Raw genomic sequence first — 17,321 nt, 5'->3', positions numbered from 1 at the left:
ACATATATTCCAATTAAATCAAATTAGTGTCAATAATTTCTTGTTAAAAGCCAATTATTGGCACTAATTAGCTCATTATTTAATTAAATTGTGCGCACAAATTGGGGTATGCGCCCAAATTATATGTGCACTTTTTGGTGACTTTGTAGGAATTAGGGGGAAAGTGTCAAATCTGTAACAGCATTTCCATGCAGAACTGCTATTATAGAATGCTAACATAAGTCTGCATTGATGCGCTTAAGTTTAGGGGCAAGTAGTTATGCCATCTCAAAGGATGGTGTAAGCTCGTATGTAATTTTAGCAGTTAGGCACGTGTATTCTATGACATGTGCATGCAAATCCTGGGCACACCCCTGAACCACCCATGCCCCTCCTTAGTCCATGCCTGCTTACAGTTGCATGCTATGGACACTGCATGCTGCATGCACTTTTTATAGAATACCAACTATGGACAATTGCACATATAACTGCTAATTGGTGGCAATTTGATCCAATAAATGGTAGTTTACATCAATGGCCAGTAACGACCTTATTTTAAATTGCATGTGCAACTTTGTACACATATATCAAATAAAAGTAGGTGCTATGTTTCTATATGCCTAATTTTATATGTGCATACCCCCAGACAATGTTATAAGAACCAATTCAAGCTCTTAAAATTCTCAAGTCCCTTATAAATTAATGTCTTCCTCCTTTCCTGAACATGGAATATTATACTGATGCTTTCCCCTGCCCTGCTCATCCATTAGTCAATCCTCATACTCAACCCCCTTCCCCCTACCATCTCTAATCCCATCCTTTGTCCCCTCACCAGCAAAAGGGAGATTACTGTGCAATGTCATCTCTTTCTCCTATCACCCTGACCAGACTGGTTTGAATTGCCCATGTGTTTTCAAACCAGAAATTTTACCTGGGCTTCAGGAGGAGGAAGGCATTGCATGAAACACTCTTCCTGCAAATGAGGAGGGAGGGACAGAAGGAGTAGAGGACTGGCTGATGCAGGGAAGGGTGGAAAAGAAAGAGAATGGAAAGAGAGGCTAAAAGGACTGGAGAACGGAGAAGAGGGCTGAAGTGGGAAGGTTATAGAGAAATGTGGACAAAGAAGGGGAGGTAAAGATGAAGAAAATGTCAATATACCTTAGGTAGAGCAAGGACATCTAGGTGAACGAGCTAAGGAAATATTGTGCTAAGTCTGCTATGAAAATGTTGCCATACTGTAATTATTATTATTATTACATTTGTACCCCACACTTTCCCGCTCATCGCAGGCTCAATGCGCTTATATAGTAACAAGAGAATACAATGTTATAGTAACAGAATGCAGAAGGCGCCAGTGGGACAGACAAAAGAGATGGTATCAGTATGTTTTTTGACCTCATCAACCAAAAAGGTTACCCACCCCCCCCCCCCCCCCCCCCCCCCCCCCCCCCCGGCATGGGGCATTCACCAACCTCTGCTAAACAAAATGTTCCAAGTCAGAGAAACACACAATCATGAGTCTGCACATCGCTATACTCTGGGCAAAGATCCCAGATACCACATCAAAAGAGTTGTAAGTGCCCCTGGCCAAGAACTTTCGACATGCCTTCTGCTGCTTGACCAACTGGCGAAGTAACTTAGCCTGCTACGACAACTTGTGCGCCGAGTTTCGCAAGTAGACGCTTGTGAAGAGCTGGTATGATTGAATTCGGGAGATGAGCACTGAAGCCTGATACATCTTCCTCCCAAAACAATCCAGGGTTCTAGCCTCTCTACCTGTTGGCACCTAATCATAGTCTCTGGAACTCCTGGCTCTTTAGAGAGCAGACTTCACCACCATGGAACTACTACTACTACTATTATTAAACATTTCTATAGCGCTACTAGACTGTGAGACAACCAAGGCTTGTCAAAACCAGGTGTACTCTGGATCTGGCACATGTATCAATCTTCTTCGGTATGACTGGGACTGACAGAGGGAATACCCAGTTCCTATGAAGACTTCCTGGAGTACCTCATGAAGAGGGACAGTCACAGCCTCCCTAGGAGGAGACGTGTAGTCCAGGAACATGAGCATGTAAGGCCTTGCAGAAACCCATGGCAGCAGTGGCGTAGCCACAGGTGGGCCTGGGTGGGCCAGGGCTCACCCAATTAGGGATCAGGCCCACCCAACAGTAGCACACGTATTAGCGGTAGCAGGTGGGGATCCCAAGCTCCGCCATCTGAAGACTTCCACCTGATGGTAATGAAAACGCTATTCTCCATGATACCAGCACCCGCGCATGCTCAGTTTTCAGCGCGTGCCTGCTGCAGACTGCTAAGGTGGAAGAAGCGTTTTCCCGCCAGCTGAGATTTTTTTTTTTGGTGGTGGGTGAAGGGGAGAACACTTGGTGCCCACCCACTTCTTGTCTAGGCCCAACCAAAATCTGTTGTCTGGCTAGGCCCCTGCATGGTAGTGCTATTGACTTGCAGATGCAAGTCCTGTTCAAATCTAAAATGGCTGTACATGAGAATAAAGTGACAGAGTTTGGTGGCCAGGAAAGCTGTAGCAGCCTCCATGATGATATCTGTGATAGTTCCTTTCCACTCCTAGCTCTGCATTTCTTGATGCCTTCTCTGTACTCTGTATCAATCTCCTACCTGCCATCTACTCCCTCTGCGGATATTGTGATGATGGGGTTCCTCTTGCTTAACTCTCTGGGACAGGTTCTGAGTACTAAACTCTTTTGTCATGAATGAGCAAGGCACTGGTGCACAATTTACAAGTTTGGGGGCTTGAAATTCAAAGGATTTATGCTCTTAACCTTGAGAGTTATGATCATACAACTGGCCTCTTTGAAAATGTACTAGGGCTGAGTGTAATAACTTTATACTCAAAATTTCGCTAACTTGTAATTTAGGAGCATAAAAAGTGGGTGACAACAAGGGTGGATTTAGGATGGGGAAGAAGTTAGGAGCTGAGCACTAATCTTCAGATTAGACCTTATAAATTAGGACTCATAAATCTAGGCAAATGAATAGCAAGCCTAAATGTATAAGCTCCTAAATTAAGATGCCTTTTCTATTGAAACATATGCTCCTAAGCCCTTTCTCCTTAGATTTCTTACAATACCATTTCTATGTTTAAAAATACATCCTCTTAAAGATTTGTTTAATAAATCCTTGGAGACGCGAGAGGTTCCGTGCGATTGGAGAACGGGGGAGGTGGTCCCTCTTCACAAAAGTGGTGATAGGGAAGAAGCTGGAAACTACAGGCCGGTAACCTCACATTCGGTTATTGGAAAAGTATGGAAGTGATGCTGAAGGACAGGATAGTGAATTTCCTGGAAGCCATAAGTTGCAAGATCCGAAACAACATGGTTTTACCAAAGGGAAATCGTGTCAAATGAATTTCATTGAATTCTTTGACTGGGTGACTGGAGAATTGAATCAAGGACGTGCTATGGACGTAATCTATTTAGATTTCAGCAAAGCTTTTGACACGGTTCCCCACAGGAGGCTCTTGAATAAACTGGACGGGCTGAAGATAGGACCTGAGTTGTGAACTGGATTAGAAACTGGTTGATGGACAGAAACCAGAGGGTGGTGGTGAATGGAATTCGCTCGGAGGAGGGGGAAGGTGAGTAGTGGAGTGCCTCAGGGATCGGTGCTGGGACCGATTCTGTTCAATATATTTGTGAGTGACATTGCCGAAGGTTAGAAGGTAAGTTGCCTATTTGCGGATGATACTAAGATCTGTAAAACAGTGGACACCCCGGAGGGAGTGGAAAACATGAAAAAGGACCTACAGAAGCTAGAAGAATGGTCTAAGGTTTGGCAATTAAAATGCAATGCGAGAGAAATGCAAAGTGATGCACTTAGGGAATAGAAATCCACGGGAGACGTATGTGTTAGGCGGGGAGAGTCTGATAGGTACGGACGGGGAGAGGGATCTTGGGGTGATAGTATCTGAGGATCTGAAGGCAACGAACAGTGTGACAAGGGCGGAGGCCATAACCAAAAGGTTGCTAGGCTGTATAGAGAGAGGTGTGACCAGGCAGAAGAAAAGAGGGTGTTGATGCCCCTGTATAAGTCATTGGTGAGGCCCCACCTGGAGTATTGTGTTCAGTTCTGGGAGGCCGTACCTTGCTAAGGATGTAAAAAAAATGGAAGCGGTGCAAAGAAAAGCTACGAGAATGGTATGGGATTTGCGTTACAAGACGTATGAGGAGAGACTTGCGGACCTGAACTTGTATACCCTGGAGGAAAGGAGAAACAGGGGTAATATGATACAGACGTTCAAATATTTGAAAGGTATTAATCCGCAAACGAACCTTTCCGGAGATGGGAGGGCAGTAGAACGAGAGGACATGATATGAGAGTGAAGGGGGCAGACTCAAGAAAAATGTCAGGAAGTATTTTTCATGGAGAGAGTGGTAGATACTTGGAATGCCCTCCCGCGGGAGGTGGTGGAGATGAAAACGGTAAAGGAATTCAAGCATGTGTGGGATAAACATAAAGGAATCCTGCTCAGAAGGAATGGATCCTCAGAAGCTTAGCCGAGATTGGGAGGCGGGGCTGGTGTTTGGGTGGTGGGGCTAGTTCTGGGCAAGACTTCTACGGTCCTGTGTCCTGAAAATGGCAGATACAAAGCAAGGTAAGGTATACACAAGAAGTAGCACATATGAGTTTATCTTGTTAGGCAGACTAGATGGACTGTGCAGGTCTTTTTCTGCCGTCATCTACTATGTTACAGGTGACCTGTAGTTACTGTGCATTTCTTAATATGGAAGCCATTTTACATTTGGATGTATTTTCAAGCCAGTAGCAAAAGTCGAAAGCAGTATCGCTTGATAAATGGGAGATACGTTAAGCCATAACACAGTACTGCATTAGTTTTGGTAAAGAATTACATCATGGGGATTTATTCAAAGAAATCAGGTGTTTGTTTGTTTTTATTACTTTTCTCATATTTAATTCACCAGTTATTGTGTTTTGGCTTTTCAGGGCAGAATTGTGCTGACATTGTAAATATCATATCTGTGTTACATGAATATTCTTCTATTCTGCCTATTATGGTATCATTCATATTCTGCTGACATTTATCATATTCTGTTATATGATTGTTTTTCAGGGCTATGCTGTTAAATTCTTCACCTTTCTACTGGTCAATGCTTTATTGGTTTTTATAACAAAAATGTAAGTCAACCTTGACAAAATGTAACAAAACATCCACATGTACTCAAATACAGAAAATAAACAAATATGATACTATAAAACTAAATGGTAACACTGTTACAATTCACAGTATACAGAACAATGATTAAATAGGGGAGTGTATAAACAAAAAGATAGGTTTAATACCCGAGATTAGAACTCTGTTAATTGTCAGAGATATATTGCTGTAATGAGGACCACACTTTCTTAAAGGACAAAATGGATCCACATCTAACAGCAGGCCACATGCTCATATTTGACAGTTAAACAGACAGTATTCCACCACACAGTGGCGTTCCTAGGGGGGCTGACACCCAGGGCGGATTGCCGATGCGCCCCGCCCCCCGGATGCAGCGCACCTCCCGGATGCAGCGCACCCCCCAGTGAAAGGACACCCCCCCCCCCGCAAAGAACCCCCCACCCAGGTGCACGCTGCTGGGGGGGTGCCGCGCGCGGCCTGTCCCGTCGTTCGTTCCATGCGCCCTCTGCCCCGGAACAAGTAACCTGTTCCGGGGCAGAGGGAGCATGGAACGAACGACAGACAGGCGCGCGCGGCACCCCCCCCCAGCGGCGTGTTACCCGGGCGGACCGCCCCACCGCCCCCCCCCCCAGGAACGCCACTGCCACCACATTGATATGTTAAGTTTGTAAAGTCTTTCCAATTATGGCATATCAACTTGATTGCTATATGCATTAGTATGCGTAATAACCTGGCTGCATACGTCTTCATAGAATTCTTAGACCAAGATCAGCAGTGAGAATAATCTTGTATGATAAGGTATCTTTTATATTCAGAATTTTAGAAATAGTTTTCCCGTATTTGAGTCCAATATTCGGCCAATAAGGGACAGTAATAAAGAAGATGGTCCAATGTCCAACATTGGAATTACAAGACCAACAGCGATTAGATGAGCCTTTAGAAATTTAGAGATAATTTAGTCGGGTCCATAATGCTCTATATAGCACAAAAGAAGAAAGATTGCGTATATGCTGCTGATCTGGAAGATTTGTATATTGAAGACAAAACTTGTTCCCATTGGGCATGTACCAATGAAGTGTTAAGTTCTTTGTCATATACTCTCTAATGCAGATGGAGCTTTAAAAGATTTATCTTGTAAAATGTTATACCAATTAGAGGCAATTTTCCATCTATTGAAGAATTGATGACATAAGTCCAAGCAACTTGGTGTATCATTAGTTAGTGAGCCAAGTGTCAATGCTTGTAGATATGCAGTGTTTTAACTGCAACCATTGAAAAGTAACATTGGTGTTCAGTTTGTATGTTGATTGTAGTGCTGTAAACGGGATCGCATTTATTTCAATCTAGAAGTTTCGTGTGAGGTACCAGATGCCAGCTACTATCCAATTAGCCCAGGAGACACATTTATCATTGATCTTAAATCTTGGATTATTCCATATATGCATGTTTATGGTAGTGTAAAAAAGGATACTGTACACAGGAATCCATGGATTTGAAAAGCTACCTGAGAGGCAGCTAATATTTGGGTTATTATCTGATTTGGGTAAGTATGACCAAGGTAGTAAATGTAGAGGTATTGATTTGTATTTCTCTGACTCCCAATGTATCCATATAGGTTCTTTGGTTATTTCAGAAGAAGTGATCCATTTAGAACTCTGTCGAATCATAAAGGCCATATGGTATTCCAAAAAACTAGGGAAGTTAACCCCTCCATGTGGTTTGGAACATTTAAGTCTCTGCAATGCAATCTGCGGAGTTTTATTATTCCATAAGAATTTAGATAATAACTGTTCCATTTGTTTATATGTATGAGAATCAAGTAATATTGGGAGCATACTCAAAGTATAATTCACCTTGGGCGTAATCATCATTTTTATGGTATCCAACCAAATTCTTCACCTTTCTGATACTGGATCATGTTAGTCCTACTACTAGGATTCAAGTTGCCATCTCCAAGTTTCCCTTATTGGTTTTATTTTTGCTTATATTTAGTCATTTTACTAGTTATATTTATAACATAATTGTAAGTTTTATGTCAAAGCTGTACCTTCTGTACATCACTTTGGGTGAATCTCTTCATAAATGTGGTTAATAGATTCTATACGCGGTAGCCCAACATTAGTTCTGGAGTAGTGAGTGGTAAGCCCATGTTGGGCTTACTGCCACTTCATAAAGACCCCCTTAGTAAACAAGGAGTTAAACTTTAATCGTTACTGGTCAGTTAAACCCCCTTTTACCTCAGTCATCACCACCCTCAGCTTCTTGATTATGTTTTCGGCTCAGTAAGTGAATACAACACAGGCCACCAGGGAACCACACCTTTCTTTAGAGTCCTTTATTTATTTATTTATTTATTGCATTTGTATCTCACATTTTCCCACCTCTTTGCAGGCTCAATGTGGCTTACAATACATCATGAATGGTGGAAATATATTAGAAAATAGACATTTAGTGTTATAGAAGGATCTTGGGTAACATGATAATGAAAAAGAAAAACATGATAGTAGTATAACAAGTAGATACCATAAGACAATTCTGAATATATGTGGAGGAGTTGTGTGTATTCACATTGGATTATCTTTGTGGTATGCCTTGTTAAAGAGATAGGGTTTTCATTAGTTTGCGGAAGTTCGTTAGTTCGTAGATCTTTTTTAAGTTGCGCGGTAGTGCGTTCCATGACTGTGCACTCAGTAGGTAAAGTTTGACACATGTATTAATTTGTATTTAGACCTTTGCAGTTAGGGAAGTGTAGATCTAGGAATGTGCGGGATGATCTTTGGCATTCCTGGTGATAGGTCTATCAGGTCTGACATGTAGGCTGGTGCATCTCCGGAATGATTTTGTGAACTAGGGAGCAAATTTTGAACGTGATGCATTCTTTAATTGGGAGCCAGTGTAGTTTTTCTCGTAGGGGCATAGCACTTTCATATTTTGTTTTGCCGAATATGAGTCTAGCTGCAGTGTTCTGGGCCATTTGAAGTTTCTTGATGATCTGCTCTTTACAGCCGGAGTAGAGTGCGTTGCAGTAATCTAGATGACTGAGCACCATTGATTGGACCAGGTTACGGAAAACAGTCCTTGGGAAGAAAGGTCTCTTTTAAGTTTCCACATTGAGTGGAAACATCTTCTTGGTTGTGTTTCTCGTGTGGCTCTCGAGTGTAAGATGTTGATCGATGGTAACTCCAAGAATTTTTAGGGTGTCCGAGATTGGAAGGTTTAGGTTTGGTGTGTTAATGGCTGTGAATTTGTTCTTGTTATGTTGCGAGGTGAGAATTAGGCATTGGGTTTTTTCTGCATTAAGTTTCAGCTGAAATGCATCCACCCATGAATGCATGATATGGAGACTTTGGTTGATTTCATTGGAAATTTCCTTTAGATCTTGTTTAAATGGGATGTAGATCGTAATGTCGTCTGCGTAAATGTATGGGTTGAGGTTTGGTTGCTAATAGGTTTGGCCAAGGGTATCATCATTAAGTTGAATAGAGTTGCTGAGAGGGGGGATCCCTGTGGTACTCCGCATTTAGGTGTCCATGTGGCTGAGGTAGTTGAGTTTGATGTCACTTGGTATGATCGTGTGGTTAGAATCCTTTGAACCAATTGAGAACGTTGCCTCCAATTCTGAAGTACTGGAGGATATGTAGTAATATTCCATGATCAGCCATGTCGAAGCGCTTGACATGTCAAATTGTAGGAGTAGTATGTTCTTTCCAGTTGCAATCGTTTGTTTGAATTTAGTCATGAGAGTGACTAATACAGTTTCGGTACTGTGGTTGGACCAAAATCCTGACTGGGAGTTGTGGAGTATTGAGAATTTATTTAGGTAGTTTGTGAGTTCTTTGGTCACTCACCCTTCTGTTAGTTTTGTTATTAAGGGAATGGATGTTACTGGCCTGTAGTTGGTTATATCACTGGCACTTTTCTTTGCGTCTTTGGTATGGGGTGAGTAGAATGTTTCCTTTCTCCTTCGGAAGAGTCCATTTTGTAACATATAAGTTCAGGTGTTTCGTTGTCTGTTATAAATTGTTGAGGGGCAGATGTCATAAGATTGTTTGGACATATATCTCGTTTGCAGTGAGATTTGGCAAATCTTTTGAGCGTTTGGGAGATGATATCCTCTGATAGTGTCTCGAAGTTGGTTCAGGTTCTGTCTGCTGGGTAGATGCCAGGATCTGGGTCTAGACAGTCAAGGAGTTCAGCATAGTCGATGGTACTGACAGGTATCTTAAGTCATAGTTGTACGATTTTCTCATTGAAGTGTTTTGCAAGATTGTCTGCTCCTGGTGTGTCCTTACTGTTGGTTGTGACTGGTGTTGTATCTAGTAGTTTATTCATGAGTTGGAAGATTTTATGTGTGTCCTTGTAGTTTGGTCCAATTACATTTCTGTAATGTAATCTTTTAGTTTGTCTTATGGCGTATTTGTATTTTCGTTGGAGTTGTTTCCAAGTGTGGGGTCATCTTTCTTTTTATTCCATGCTTGTTCTAACCTTCTGACTTGTGTTTTAAGTTTTTTCAGCTCTTCATTGAACCATGGTATTGTATTCTTTCTATGTGAGGTTCTGGTTTGGGTTGGAGCGATATTGTCTAATATTGATTTGCATCTGTCATCCCATTCTAAGAGGAACTGGATTGTATCTGTTTTTATTGTCCATTCATTGTAGTAGATCTGTTGCCAGAATATTACCGGGTCTATTTTTCCTCTCGTAGTGTAGGTTTTCCATTCTTGTTTGTTCGATGAGTCTTTCATTCGCCATTTGAGGGAGATGTTTGCTTTATAGTAGTCGGACCACGGTGTGGGTGTCCATTTTGTGTCTGTTAGTATAAGGTTGAGTCGGGATCAAATTTGTGTGTGACAATGTCTAGTGTGTGTCCTTTGATGTGAGTTGGCTGCGTGCTTGTCCTGTGAAGATCCCCATATTTGTAGGAACTCTTCGCATTCTTGGGTGCTTGTTAAGTTGGGATCTTCAAGGTGCAGGTTGATGTATCCTATTATGATAAGATTTGAGGTAGAGACACAAGTTTCGAGATAAAGTCCATGAAGTGTGTTTGGGAGTCTTGCCAGTTGCCTGGTGGTCTGTAGAGCAGGACTGCATTAAAGGTGTTCCTGCAAGTTAGGGTGACTAATTCTTACCGAGGCAATTTCAAGTGTGGCAGAATGGATTTGGCTGTGGCTGTGATGGTGAACTCAGATTTGTATATTATGGCTATTCCTCCTCCTCTTTTTCCGTTTCTTGTCCAGTGGATATTTTGTAACCTGGTGGGCATACGTCTAAGATTATGGGGTCTTTAAGGTCATGAATCCAGGTTTCAGTGATGAATAGGAGATCAAGTTTGTCTGTGGTGATCCAGTCTGTTATGATCTCTGTTTTATTTACTACTGATCTGGCGTTTCCTACTTCTAGCATTGAATGTGCTCATCCTTCAGGTTGGGTACCTGAAGTGACAGACTTGGAGAACTGCCAAATGTCGACACATAAAGCGTGAGCTAGGACACAAAGACTGACTCAACACAGTTAAAAAGTCATAGAACAGGAGGATCTCCTGAACAGGGTGAGGGTGAAGGAATTTAGATTATTAATGCAAACAATTATCAGCTAAATGAGATATTACTAGAGATGGGTGTGTTATTTAATGAGAAGAAGAGAGTGAAAGGGTGTGAGTACTGTAACCTGTACATGTATATACTCCCTTATAGACTTTGAAAAGGGAATTCTCCATCTGTAAGGTTTGCCTTTCTGTGAAATGCTAGGGACGTTTGTGAGGAGAGTGCCTGCCATTGGATTCCAAGGGTCTGCTCGGCTTTTCAGGGCACCTGGTTGCTCTTTTACCTGCTAAGGGATGATTTCTCCTGAAGAGAAATCCCTCAGATCCCACTCCTGAGGTGGCATCTGGCATCTCTGACAGGATCCCCGTATGAGATAAGCATTGAGGAGCTACAGTTAACATCTCTGTGATTGTTTCTAGACACATTTGAATTTCTCTTTAATTAAATTCCAAGCCCTAAAATTAATGTCTTGCTTACTTGTGTTAAGCACAGAGTTATTATGGTTATTTGAATTTAACTTGTGAAACATAGAAACATGGCGGCAGATAAAGGCCGTATGACCCATCCAGTCTGCCCATCCTCTGTAGCCCCTAACTCTTCCTTTTCCTAAGCGATCCAACATGCTTATCCCATACCTTCTTAAATTCTGAAACAGTCCTCAACTCTACAACCTCCACCAGGAGGCCATTCCATGCCTCACCAACCTTACTGTGAAATAGTACTTCCATAGGTTACTCCTAAGCCTATTTCCTCTTAACTTCATCATATGTCCCCTCATTCCAGTGCTCTCCTTCAGTTGAAAAAGTCTCACTTCCTGTACATAAATGCCCTTGAGATGTTTAAACATCTCTATCATGTCTCCTCTGTCCCTATATTTTTTGCATTCAAGACTGCTTACCAATTTTGTAGCCGCCCTCTGGACCGACTCCATCCTGTTTATATCTTTCCATGGGTGCGTGTCCAGAACTGCATGCAGTATTCTAAATGGGGCCTAACGGCACCTGAAGAGCCAACTGGTCTCAAGTTAAAACAGGAGGTGCTGTGAGACTATTGGAAACTGATTCTTGACACCAGTAACCTCTTGCCTGTGTGATAAGATTGCTAAATTTAGACGTTCTTCACAGGATGAACACCTTGTGGTGATCTGAAAAATATCTAGTGAAGGGGGGGGGGGGAGAAAACAATTCTTATCTACATTGGAATCTTCCTATGAAATTATATGTCAAGTGTGAGAAATGTGAGAAACCAAGATGACCACTGGCTTCCGCCCACAGGCTGCTCTGCTCCCAAAACTTCAGGGACAAGCGGAACTGCTACCGATGGACCATTCTATTTTAAAAGATAGGGGGGGGGGTAGATTAGGACAAACTATTCTTCCCCAAATTCTAGAAATGGTGCCTAAAGAATAGGGTCAGTATTAGCTAATTGATGCTAAAGTGGCATTTAATTGTAGATAAATACCAATAATTGGCATTAACAATCACTAATTGGCACTAACTAGCAGTTGCGTGCTTAACTGACTTGCACCCCTATTCTATAAACTGAGGGTCTGAACTCAGCCAGCAGTGGGCAGCACGTTTGCTGTCCACCTCCAGCGTTAAAAACCCGGATATTCAATGCTGGGCCATTTCCAGCAACTGCATTGAAATATCTGGGTTTATTTTGGCCACTAAAAAGTTAACCGCCTATGCCAATGTTCAACGCTAACTGGTTAATTTTTTAACGATCAAAGATAGGCCTGCTATTTAAGTGCACATATATTAGAAACCGTTGTACATCACTAGTCACGGAAGAGCAGGGCGGCGCACCTTAGATTGTGGAGATTGTTTTTCAGTCCTTTCCTCAAGTTCTCCTGATGATACGCTTTAAGCGAAACACACGTTGTGTTGAAAACAGGACAAGAGAGAACAACTGTTTAAAGAATATATGTATACATGAATATGGACTCTAGATTGAATAGAACAACGAATGAAGTCCTATTATGTTTTAAATTTCTACACTGTTCACCATTGTAAGAGAGCGGTGGCACTATTGATGAGCACAAAGAGTCCCCAACTTGTCTCCTCTGACCCTGAGCTAAGTAGCAGAATTTTTCTACCATTTAAGTTGATACCTCTACATAAGTTTGACTTTGTTCAACAGTTTACATGATTAAAGGTGATGGTAGGGAGGGCAGAGGTGCGATGATTCGGAGGTCCAGCCACGGCAACATGTTTTTACTGAGCACCCACTAAATTAACAATGCATGCTATAATTTGTTATTCACAACAAATTTTAAAAAATTACAAAAAAAGTTACTAGTGATGTACAACGGTTTCTAATATATGTGCATATGAAAATATAACACTGAAACCAGAACGACAGTGTTACCCCTGAGTTGTTGCAGTACTGCAATTTAAGTGGCCAATATTGACTGCTCATCATAGCCAGTTTGGTGCTGATATCCACAACTAACGGTTATGTCACAAACGATATAGCCGGATGCGGCTAGCTACTACCGGGGATGCTCGGCAGGAGATAGTGGTTATCTCCCACTGAATATCTGTGGTTAGGTGCTTAACCGTCCTGGCCAAAGTTACATTGTTTTGAATACGAGAGTGAGTGACTAAGTTCTCTCATGCACAACTACAAAGGGACATTAACGTGGAGGGGCAAGGTGTGTCTGGTGCATTCTGACTATTTATGCGTGCATTTTATAGAATGGATGCATTTAGTCACCTGACTACTGATTTTAGGTGCCAGCATTCACGCCAGCATAGACATGGAATAAGTGATTATGCCTAAAATTTGGCACGTAACTACAGACTTACACTAGTATCTATAACAGATTTAGTGCATGCATCTGCCATTATAGAATACTGGCTTAGTGCCAGATTTAGGCTGTCCGATTTTAAAACCATCTATGGCCAGAATGGCTCCTGGCAGGTACAATGGTACTTAAACGGTATCCAGCGATACTCAGCGGGAGATACACCGATCATCTCCCTCTGAAATATTGCCAGTTGCGCTTAGCAGATACCGGTTAGATCGCGGGATATAACTGGCTAGCCGCTAATATTCAGCGCATCACCGGCTAAGTTTGATGGCCAAATTTGACTGCCAAAATAGAAGCCTATCTTTGTCCGATTTCAACTTAACTGGCCAGTGCTGATTATCGGCGTGGCTGGTTAAGTTGAAAACCAGCCAAAAAAACTCCCTGATACTCAGGTGCCGCTCACCAGAAGATGGGCCCGTCACTGAATACCCGGGCTCAGCGTGACTGCGGGAAGTCAGCCCGACTAACTCCCACAGTCTGAATCTCTTACATAAGTACATAAGCATTGCCATACTGGGAAAGACCAAAGGTCCATCAAGCCCAGCATCCTGTTTTCCAACAGTGGCCAATCCGGTCACAAATACCCGGCAAGATCCACAAAAAGTACAAAACATTTTATACTGCTTATCCCAGAAATAGTGGATTTTCTCAAGTCCATTTAATAACGGTCTATGGACTTTTCCTTAGGAAGCTGTCCAAACCCTTAGCACTATTTATAGAATTTCCTCTCTGTTCGCAGTCATGGGGCTCCATTTCTGTAGGTAAAGGGGACAATTCTTTAACTGGATGTCTCCAGTTAGCATGCCAAAGCTGTGTACTGAGCATCAGTTCTATAAGAACATCTGTGTGCCAAGATGCTGTTAGAAGAATACTAAGTAAGGCATTGATGCACCTAAATTTGGGCACAAAATTTATGCCAGGCCTATAGAGAGCGTAAACCTTACTGCCTAATGCTGTAGTGACACATGTAATTTACAGTATTCTGTAAGTCAAGCACATTAAGATTGGCCCTAGCCTCTGCCCCACCCATACCCCTCCTCCGCGAATGCCCCTAACACTTATGCTCTAAGGGGGTCCTTTTACTAAGGTTCGCTAATGGATTTAGCATGCTGTGCAGACCACTGTATCAGTATGGAGTGGAGTGAACGGGTAAAGGTGAATGACTTGTTTACCCTTTCCAAAATACTAGGACTAGGGGGCACACATGAAGCTACTAAGTAGTAAATTTAAAACAACAAAAGAAAATATTTCTTCACTCAATGTGTAATTAAACTCTGAATTCGTTGCCAGAGAATCAGGGCCGCTGAGAGACTGAGCCGGGCCCGGGACAAGGCCCCCCCCACCGCCCCGCCCCCCCCATCACTACTGTTGTCGCCTCCCCCTCTCAGCTCCCGAGGCCTCTGGCGCCGCAGTCCCCAGTCTCCACCTGTCTACCCTCAGCTCCCTTGACAGTCCCCTTCTGTCTGCTACCCGGCCTCCTGCATTAAAAAAACAAACCTCAAATGAATGAAAGCCTGCTCACCCAGCGTTTGTGGCTAAACGTTCTGCTAAAGTTTATGCTTACATTACCTGGGGCTCTTTTCTACTGAGACTACATAGGTATTTGTATAATGACATGATGAAATATCCCTCTGTGTTATATAGGGGGAGATTCTCTATATGGCGCGTAAAAAGAATCGGCGCTGAAATCAGTGCTGACTAAGCGTATTCTATAATCAGTGCCTAGATTTAGGCGCAGTATATAGAATAGGTTTAGTTGGTATATTACCGCCTAAAATACGCCCATCTATTTACGCAGATTTAGGCACACTGGCCATATCTATAACTACACGTGTAAAGTTTCAGAATGCCCTTGAAATGCCCATAACCATGCCCATTTTTGCCTGCATGCGTTAGAAGTTCAGCGCACTTTGTTACAGAAAAAGCTTAGCGAGTTTGTGTGCCTAACTTCTAATCAGTGCTAATTAGTGGTCATTATTGCTTATTAAGTGCTGTTATCAGTACTCATTAGCTTGTTAGGCTGGTAAGGTTACGTGCATTGTTATAGAATCCATGCTGATTTGGCGGCGGATCTCTAGGCATGCTATATAGAATCCAGGGGATAGCAGAGAGCATCTCCTTAGTCTCTGGCTTGTCAAACGTTTGAAGCCAAACTTCTCGAAGCACCATGCACTGAAGTCTTATACTTTAAGTATGGGACCACTAGACAAATGCAAAATTAATTAACTGATCTAAACACAGTTACTTCTAGCATCCTTTCGTTTTGTTTAAAAATTTAACTTCACTATGTAATACAGGGACTACATTAACAATGGCTTTATAAAATATACAGAGGATAGATTAACAATACCAGATACAATACATTAACCATATACAAAGGGAGTTCAATTCAGCCCACCTTGGTCAGCCCAGGAGAAAGAAAGATTTCCCAGATCTAAACTAAATATTTTATCCCAAATCATAGTCTTTGAACAATTTAGAAAGCTGAAACAATTTCTTACCATCGTATGTGCTGGTGGATGCCCAACCTGTAGAAGACAGGAAGGAAGACCTCTGAGCTAATGATAATCACAATTGTGTAGCTTATGGCAAAAACGGCATACATGGCCCCGAATCGATACACATCCGCAGGGGTCCCCAAGATGTCACCGCAGACATGAAGCTAGCAGTGAGGGACAGAGCCACTGGGGACAGCTGACATGCTCCTTCCCCCCATCAGGAAGTCTTGCGTCGTTTTCTGGCCTCTACCAACAAATGCATAATAAATGCCGATGGCGGCAGAAATAACCAACATGGCAGCGAATACCACATAGTCCCAAGCGGTGAAGGATGCCGTCATCTTTGCTCCACTCGTTCTCCTCTTGAAACAAGAAATTTTAACTAAGACTTATCTCCTCCGTATATAATTTTTTGGAGCACACTTGTTTTCCTTTGCTTTTTTTATTTTAAAACATATGTATTTCAGCAGGATTTTTCTTTAAGGAATTTCAACTTTTTGAGGCTCTGATCCAATCTATCCTCAGACAAAATAACTGCTCTTGGCAAAAGTCACACGAGCAGTCCTGCTAAGCTTTGTATCAGTATAAGTACATTGTCAAATTGTGCTGAAAATATGAAATCATCCACTGTCCTCCTCTGTTCCCTGTTTCCCCTCAGCGACTTTGTCAAGTATATATAGCTGGTTTACTGATGGTAAAGTGAAACCCAAATGAGGGTTGTGCAATCTGTCAGAGGGAACCCCACCTCTTAGATGCCAAACCCTTTTTACCTTCATCACTGGGCAGGGTTCTTTGTCATGCCAAATGCCGCCTAGTTTTTATCATCTTAGCCCAGAAAGAAAGAAAGAAAACAATGTTGAATGAATCTGGGCTGGTAATAACACTGGGTATCAAAGGATAAAGAAACCAGAATTAACTTCCAGTTTGGCATTGACAATGTCTGTCACTAACATGAACTAGCAGGAAAATGCAGGGATGATGTTCAGATGAGGCCAAGGAAGGAGGAGAGGCGGAAGCAGGGGGGGGAGGTTCTAGGCTTGAAGGACATGACTGGTTGGCTGACTTGGTTTACAGAAGGGGGTACTATACTACACCCACCACCCACGCCCAAAGCCTTCCACTCCAGGCAGATGCCTAGTCTGTGTACTGGACGAGCTGACCCTGTACGCAGCTGACCAGTTAGGTAGGTCAGCGCAGTAATGTCTACCAAACCTCATTTTTAAAAAACATAAAACAGATTTCTCTGTTCTATTTCTGATTCTATCCAAAGAAAATCCAAAATGGTTTAAAGTAATTTGTAAGGTAATGCC

The 17,321-nt window shown here is 42.3% G+C and overlaps 1 protein-coding gene across 1 annotated transcript in view; it reads right to left on the bottom strand.

The window, feature by feature from the left end:
- Positions 1 to 16,677, bottom strand: part of LOC115477645 (sodium-coupled monocarboxylate transporter 1-like) — a 72,738-nt gene extending 56,061 nt beyond the window's left edge. The window contains 4 exon segments of the mRNA XM_030214659.1: positions 4,574 to 4,583; positions 16,027 to 16,156; positions 16,159 to 16,201; positions 16,203 to 16,677. Coding sequence (XP_030070519.1) covers positions 4,574 to 4,583; positions 16,027 to 16,156; positions 16,159 to 16,201; positions 16,203 to 16,352 — 333 coding nt within the window. The 5' untranslated portion in view covers positions 16,353 to 16,677.
- Positions 16,678 to 17,321: the final 644 nt, after the last annotated feature.

This window comes from Microcaecilia unicolor, chromosome 9 (genome assembly GCF_901765095.1).
Source record: "Microcaecilia unicolor chromosome 9, aMicUni1.1, whole genome shotgun sequence".
Lineage (NCBI taxonomy): Eukaryota > Metazoa > Chordata > Amphibia > Gymnophiona > Siphonopidae > Microcaecilia > Microcaecilia unicolor.
The sequence above is the reverse complement of the archived record's forward strand: the minus strand, read 5'-3'. Positions and strand labels throughout refer to the sequence as shown.